The sequence below is a fragment of the Rhincodon typus genome, chromosome 17, assembly GCF_021869965.1.
Source record: "Rhincodon typus isolate 14 chromosome 17, sRhiTyp1.1, whole genome shotgun sequence".
Lineage (NCBI taxonomy): Eukaryota > Metazoa > Chordata > Chondrichthyes > Orectolobiformes > Rhincodontidae > Rhincodon > Rhincodon typus.
The window spans coordinates 11300129-11307739 of NC_063348.1; the positions used below are offsets into that span (position 1 = coordinate 11300129).

The window sequence follows — 7611 nt, forward strand, 5'->3', positions numbered from 1 at the left end:
ATGTGGTGACTGGGAAGATTTTCCCGATTAAATCTATTCTCAATTCCATAATCGTCTCTTGGTCTTGTCTTTTCTAGGGACTGTTCCCCGAAGACTGGAAGTCATGCTGACCCTCAGGCCTGTTAGCAACCCATTCCCCACCCCCCCCGCCACCCAACTCGCCAACCCCCACCCCCCATTCCAGGGAGAAGGTTAGAAGGCCTCCAATGAGTAACTGTTGTTGTTTCAATCAGAGATCCTGTCAGGGTAAAGGGGGAGATGGGGGCTAAGTGTGGAAGTCCAAGCATGGATGGAATAAAGCCACAGGACCCTGGAAAGCAACATTTGGAAGATCTGCTGATATGGCTGGTCAGTACCCATCCCATCCATTGTTTCAAACTGCTCAAGCGGTGGGTTAGTCATCAGGAAACAAAGCACGGCAGCTCCACACAATCAGTTGAATGCAACAGGAAGCATTTTATTTCTAAATAGCTGCTATAACATGTTAGCTGGATATTGTTCCCACACTCTCCATCATGAAAGTTGGTTTGTGGTAGACGTATTAAAAGATGCTTCTACACACTGAAGAAAACAGTGACAACCCTGTACACACAACAATGCCCAGTTTATCCCCATACAAAATCAAAATTACCTTTATTTAGTGATAAGAACCACAGCGTGTTTAACCGGGATGCTTCCGTGGTATTGCACAGTGTGATTTTTAAACTTTGATTCAGGTAGTTCACTCTTATTTGCACGGCTTCCATTCTTGTGTCAAGGGTCCCCTCATTTGTGCAAATATAGATCACATCGTACAGATGCCAAAACCCAACCATCAATTATGTGAATAGCGTGGAACACTTTGAAAATAGTGAGGAACTCGAGTATTAGCAATGAGGAGCAGGCTGAGAATAGTGAGGAGTGCAGTGAGAATAGCGAGAAACTCATTGTTAACAGGGAGAAACAAACCAAAGATTGCAGGATCGGTGGCAAACAGTGAAAATGGTCAGGGGCACATTGAGAATTCCCAAGTAAGGGAAGTGAGATTCATGAGGAATGCAGTGCTAACCGCAGAAGCCACAAAGGGAGAACCGGAAAAGGACACAGTGAAGATATTGAAGAGTGTAATGGGATGAGCAAGTAATGCGGTGGGAGTAATGAAAATAGTGAAGGACACGGGGCAGGGGCAGATCAGTGCAGACTGTGGTAGGAACAGCAACACAGAGAATCTAATGCACACATTCATACACAGGCATACTTACACACACAGACATACACATATACATCCATACATAGACATTCTGATACAGATTCCCATGCACACGCAAAAAAAAACATCGAACACTTAGGCTTGCAAAATAAAAGGATCTCTACCGAAGGGTTAATTAAAGGCCAGTCCAGTTACAAAGATTTGGCTGCGATGACAGCTGTCGATGCCCATCTCTCATGATGTGCTTTCTCCTGAACTAATTTCCTGTGGTCAGTTTTATTGGACCCGATCACCTCCACGTGGGCATTGCTCAGGTATTTGGATGTCTCCTGCGACCAGCTGATGTAATCATTTGATCTGTCGTGCGACCTCTTCTGTTCTTTTGTGTCTCTGGATGACAGCTCCCACTTCTCTGAGTTCTCCACCGGGAAGAAAGCAGAATAGTGATCCTCCAGGGATGACCCCTCGTCATAAAACAGCAGGCTCCTGGACCGAACTGTGCAAAGTAAACACAGGGAAGTGGTCAGGACTTCCACAGGTTAGGACAGAGGAAAATCGCTCCTGCTAGTGCAGGAAGCCCGGACAGACCTGCATGAGAACAGAAATCACAGAAGGAAGGGGAGGAAGTGGAAGCCAGTCAGTATAGCTCTGCCACTGAGTTACACCAATGCTGCTCCAATTGCAGCCTAACTTGGCTTTCTTGTCTGTGCCCATAATCCTGGATCCCATTGCCAATCAAAAACCTGCTTAACTCTGCCTTGATTGTGTTCTGATGACCCAGCCCCAATTGCTCTCCGTTGAAGAGAGTTCCAGAGATTGGCATCTCTCACCGAGATTCCTCCTCGGTTCTCTTCAGACGTTGTCAATTCCCAACTGGAACATTGTTTTCAAAATGTCCAGTTATCGCATCCTCCTTAACGGTGAGAGTATTTCCTGTTATACTGATGGCAGGTGAGCCGGTCCACAGCTCCGTCCTTCCTTTCTTAAATGTTGGTGTGACAAGTGCAACCTTCCAATCCACAGGAACCATTTTACGGAATTTCGGAAAACAATCGCTAATGCATCAACTGTTTCTACAGCCAACTCCTTCAACACTCTGGGATATAAATAATCCGATCCTAGGTACTTCTCAACTTCAGGTCCCAGTAACATTTTTACTAATAGAAACTTAATAAACAATTCAGGGATGATCTAATTGAGTTTTTTTTATTCACTCATGACTCATCGGCATTGCTGGCTGGGCCAGTGTTTATTGCCTGTCCCTAGTTGCCCTTCAGAAGGTGGTGGTGAGCTGCCTTCTTGGACCACCGCAATTCATTTGCTACAGGTTGACCCACAATGCCCTTAGGGAGGGAATTCCAGGATTTTGACCCAGCGACAATGAAGGAATGGCGATATATTTCCAAGTCAGGATGGTGAGTGGCTTGGAGGGGAATTTGTAGGTGGTGGTGTTCCCATGTATCTGCTGCCCTTGTCCTTCTAGACGGAAGTGGTCATGGGTTTGGAAGGTGCTGTGTGAGGATCTTTGGTGAATTTTTTTTCTTTATTCATTCACAGGATGAGGGCATCAGTGACAAAGCCTGCATTACTGCCCATCCCTAATTGCCCAGAGAGCAGTTAAGAGTCAACCACATTGCTGTGATATATTTCTGCAGTACATTTTGTAGATGGCGCATACTGCTGCTACTGAGCGTTAGTGATAAAGGGAGTGCATGTTTGTGAATGTGGTGCCAATCAAGTGGGCTGCTTTGTCCAGGATGGTGTCAAGCTTCTTGAGTGTTGTTGGGGCTGCACCCATCCAGGCAAGTGGGAAGTATTCCATCACACTCCTGACTTGTGCCTTGTAGATGGTGGACAGACTTTGGGGAATCAGGAGGTGAGTTACTCGTCACAGTATTCCTAGCCTCTGACCTGTTCTTGTAGCCATTATATGGTGAGTCCAATTGAGTTCTGGTCAACAGTAATACCTGGATATTGATAGTAGGGGATTCAGTGATGGTAACACCATTGAATGTTAAGGGGCAGTGGTTCGATTGTCTCTTATTGAAGGTGGTCATAGCCTGCCATTTGTGTGGCATGATTATTACTTGCCCCTTGTCAGTCCAAGCCTGGATATTGTCCAGATCTTGTTGCATTTGGACATTGACTGCTTCAGTATCTGAGGAGTTGTGAATGGTGCTAAGCATTGTCTAATCATCAGTGAACATCCCCACTTCTGACCTTATGATGGAGGGAAAGTCATTGATGAAGCAGCTTAAGGTGGTTGGGCCTAGGACACTACCCTGAGGAACTCCTGCAGAGATGTCCTGGAGCTGAGATGATTGACCGCTCACAACCACTTCCTATGTGTCAGGTATGACTCCAACCAGCAGAGAGTTTTCCCCCGGATACCTATTGATTTCAGTTTTGCGAGGGCTCCTTGATACCACGCTTGGTCGAATGCAGCCTTGATGTCAAGGGCTGTCATTCTCACCTCACCTCTGGAATTCAGCTCTTTTGTCCATGTTTGAACGAAGGCTGTAATGAGGTCAGGAGCTGAGTGGCCCTGGCGGAACCCAAACTGGGCGTCACTGAGCAGGTTATTGCTGAGCAGATGCTGCTTGATAGCGCTGTTACTGACACCTTCCATCACTTTACTGATGATCGAGAGGAGACTGATGGGGCAGGAATTGGCTGGGTTGGATTTGTCCTGCTTTTTTGTGCGCAGGACATATCTGGAAAATTTTCCACATTGCCGGGTAGATGCCAGTGTTTTATCTGGTAGGAATATGCTTCCTATATGACAACAAGGAGTAAACCTCAGCTGGCACTTTGGAGTGTAGGAGGACCCTCAAGCTTATTCTGTCATCTACATGTTAACACCATGAATCATCATTGTATCTGTAATTCTTTGTTGATAAGATCATTAAGGGATTTAAAATCCAGGTAATTGGAGTAAAGTGACAGACCTCCTGAGGTCCTGAAAGGTTCGATATAATTGCCTTGTCCTTTTTTTGTTGCTGTAGTCAATTTGATTGCTGTTCGACAATTATTACTGAGATGTGCTGCTTCCTGAGCAAGGCAGGGAGCTGATGAACAGGGGTTAGGCAGGCCTATTCCAGAAATGGCTGCACAGAAAGCCCTATCATGCATTCCGTTACCTATTCCAATTCATCCTCACCTAATCCCACGGTGGGTCAAATGGAGGGATCAAGCCCAGAGGAGGTGTGAAACCCTTTTACGCAAGAGGAGAACCGATTCTGCTAAACCACAAAAATCCTTGAGATAAATCCACGGGGAGGGAGGGAGGGGGTCAATGTGGATCTACTCTTCACACAGAGAATGCTAAGAGAATAGTTGATCACTGTATTCAAAATCACAAAAGATTTTGACCAAACAAAATCGGGGAAAACAGTTTCCAGTGGCTCATTTGCCAGAGGACTTAGATTTAAGGCAATTCGTGATGGTCTGGAATGTGCTGCCTGAGAGAGTGGTGGAGGCAGATACAACCACGACGTTCAGTGGAGAACTGGATAAATACTGGGAAAGGGGGAAAACATGGCCAAGCTCCAGGGGAGTGGGACTAATCAGATAGCCCAGCCAAGGGAGCATTGGCAAGGGGTGGGGCTGAATGGCCTCCAACAGTGCTATCAGGCAGGAACGCACCTCTGACATCCCCGCCTCTGTAGCTTTAAAGCAAGTGTGATCACCCTGATTATGACTCCACAGCTCCTGGAGTGTGGCCCCCAGTCATAGGGACAGAAACAAGGGCAGTCAACCAGCCCAATCCCACCTTCCTGATGGGAGCAGGAATGGCAGCAAAATCCACCCTGCCGAAGGCAAAACACTGCGCAGATCTGAAACAAACTCAGAAATTGCTGGAGAGAAAATCAGCAGGTCTGGCAGCACCCTGTGGAGAGAAAGCAGAGCTAACGTTTTGGTTCCAGTGACCCTTCTTCAGAATTCCAGACTTCAGTGGTCTCTAGGAACCCTGTCTGACTGGAAATGTTAACGATCTCTGTTTGTCCCTTGGTAGATATTGCCTGGTCTGCTGATTGTTTCTAGACTTGGCTGTCCTTATAGACACTTATTTTGTAAAGGCAACAGGCTTTGTACCATTACCAGGGCGATGTCACTAACACCCAATGTGCCTCTTTTACTGCTTTGGATTCTTTCTTCTACAGTTAGGGGCATGAGGGGAGGGGGAAATGGGGAGGGAGGGGGTGTGTAAAGTAGCTGAACACTGTTTGTTGTTGGCCAAGCTGGCAAAAGTATCTGAGCTGGAGGGCATTTTTTGAAATCCTTACAGCTTGTGGATTTCCAACTGGGCAGCGTGTTCCAGTGGCTGGACCTGAGCCCAGACTGTGACTGGACTCATGTTACTGAGTCTCCTGAAGGCACAGGAATCTTCAAGCTCCTGGGCCCAGAAACTGCTGAATGTCTGGGACCAGGAGCTACAAGGTGATTGGAATTCCTCTCTCTGCATCTAAACAAGAGGCTTCAGCTTGTTAATAATTGGAGCAGTAACCCTTGCTCTAAAGCTACAGGGGAAGGGATGTCAGAACCATGTTCCGAATCACAGAACTGTTACGGTGCAGAACGAGGTCATTCAGCCCATCATATCTACAGTGGCTGTTCCAACATTAACCTAATGCCAATCTCCTGCTTTTACACTGCTTTCTGGTACATAATTTTGATCTTGCTATTACAAGGATCAGTGCTTGGGCGCCAGTTCACAATCTGCTCAATGGATGTGGACATGGGGACCACATGAAATGTTTCTAAGTCTGAGGATGATATAAAACCAGGCAGGGACGTGTGTTGTCGGGAGGACACAAAGAGGCTTCAAAAGAGGCAAGAGTGAGTGGGCATGAGCAGGGCAGTTGGAATATAATGCAGATAGGTGTGAGGTTACCTACTTTGGGGGGTGCAGAGCATTCTGTGAATGGAAAGAGAATGGAATGTTTTAATGAAGGTGCCTTGCTCATAAGTTACTGAAAGCTGGCATTTAGAAACAATTCAAAAAGTTGCAGGTAGAGGGGAAACAGTGTTTACCAGGCAGCATTATTGTAGAGAGCTGTTCCATTGGATTTAGGCAGCATTTAATCTGGCATGAATCCAAACGGAGTCTAATTCCAGGATGAGAGCGGGTTGTTCCAGTCTATGTTAGATGTAATTTTGTTCTTGCGGTGAGAGCTTAGAATGGTTAAGGCTGAGTCAAATACCCACGTTCAGCATCGATCCCCATTTTCATTGAATTGAATGAGAAATAAAATTGTGGGGCAGAGGGATAACAGATGACTGTATGGGTGATGCCTGCTTGACACTAATGCACAATGACATAATTACCTTCCCAGGGCATATGCCCCTGGTTTTGAGAATGCGATGCCAATATTTCACCAGTGCCAGTCTCAGTGACTGAATGAAGGGTCCTAGCATTCTGTCAGACTGGAGATACAGGACATAAATTTGCCAACTGGGGCACAACAAGTGCAGATTCACAAATCAAAGACTACAGCAAACAGCCTCACAGAGCAATACTTACTCTGGCTAGTGGTGTAGACATCAGATGCAGACAGTGGAGCTGTTTTGACTGTCTGGGAGCCAGTGGAGAATTCTGGGAGACAGGGCATGAAGGAGCCCAAGACTAGCACAAAACAGACCACCACAACCTGTCAAAGCAAACATAATGTCCGGTAAAGAGATACTCACAAAAAAAGTTTCTGTTTCAAATGCAACAAGCACTGTGATTAGTGGTACAGTCAGTCCGCATTGAGTGTATTTTATCCGGAACAGGAAAACACTACGATTACTGGTACAGTCAGTCCACATTGAGTGTATTATATCAGGAGTACAGTCGGTCAGCACTGAGTGTATTTTATTGGATACAGGAAACACTACGATTACTGGTACAGTCAATCAACATTGAGTGTATTATATCAGGAGTACAGTCGGACAGCAGTGAGTGTATTTCATTCGGTACAGGAAACACTATGATTACTGGTACAGTTGGTCAGCATTGAGTGTATTTTATTGGGTACAGGAAACACTACAATTACTGGTACAGTCGGTCAGCATTGAGTGTATTATATCAGGAGTACAGTCTGTCAGCAGTGAGTGTATTTTATTCGGTACAGGAAACACTACGATTACTGGTGCAGTCAGTTGGCAGTGAGTGTATTTTACTGGGTACAGGAAACACTACGATTACTGGTACAGTCGGTCAGCATTGAGTGTATTTTATCAGGAACAGGAAAACACCATGAATACTGGTACAGTCGGTCAGCACCGAGTGTATTTTATTAGGCACAGGAAACACTACGATTACTGGTACAGTCAGTCAGCATTGAGTGTATATTATCAGAAACAGGAAAACACCACAATTACTGGTACAGTCGGTCAGCACTGAGTGTATTTTATTAGGTACAGGAAACACTACGATT

At 45.8% G+C, this 7611-nt stretch overlaps 1 protein-coding gene across 2 annotated transcripts in view; it reads right to left on the bottom strand.

The window, feature by feature from the left end:
- Positions 1-436: 436 nt before the first annotated feature.
- creb3l1 (cAMP responsive element binding protein 3-like 1) overlaps positions 437-7611 on the bottom strand; it is a 108275-nt gene continuing 101100 nt past the window's right edge. For both annotated transcript variants that reach the window (XM_048607261.1, XM_048607262.1), the window contains exons 10-11: positions 6714-6840; positions 437-1685 (exon numbers count right to left, since the gene is read on the bottom strand). In XM_048607261.1, coding sequence (XP_048463218.1) covers positions 1381-1685; positions 6714-6840 — 432 coding nt within the window. In that variant the 3' untranslated portion in view covers positions 437-1380. The remainder of the gene's footprint in view (positions 1686-6713; positions 6841-7611) is intronic.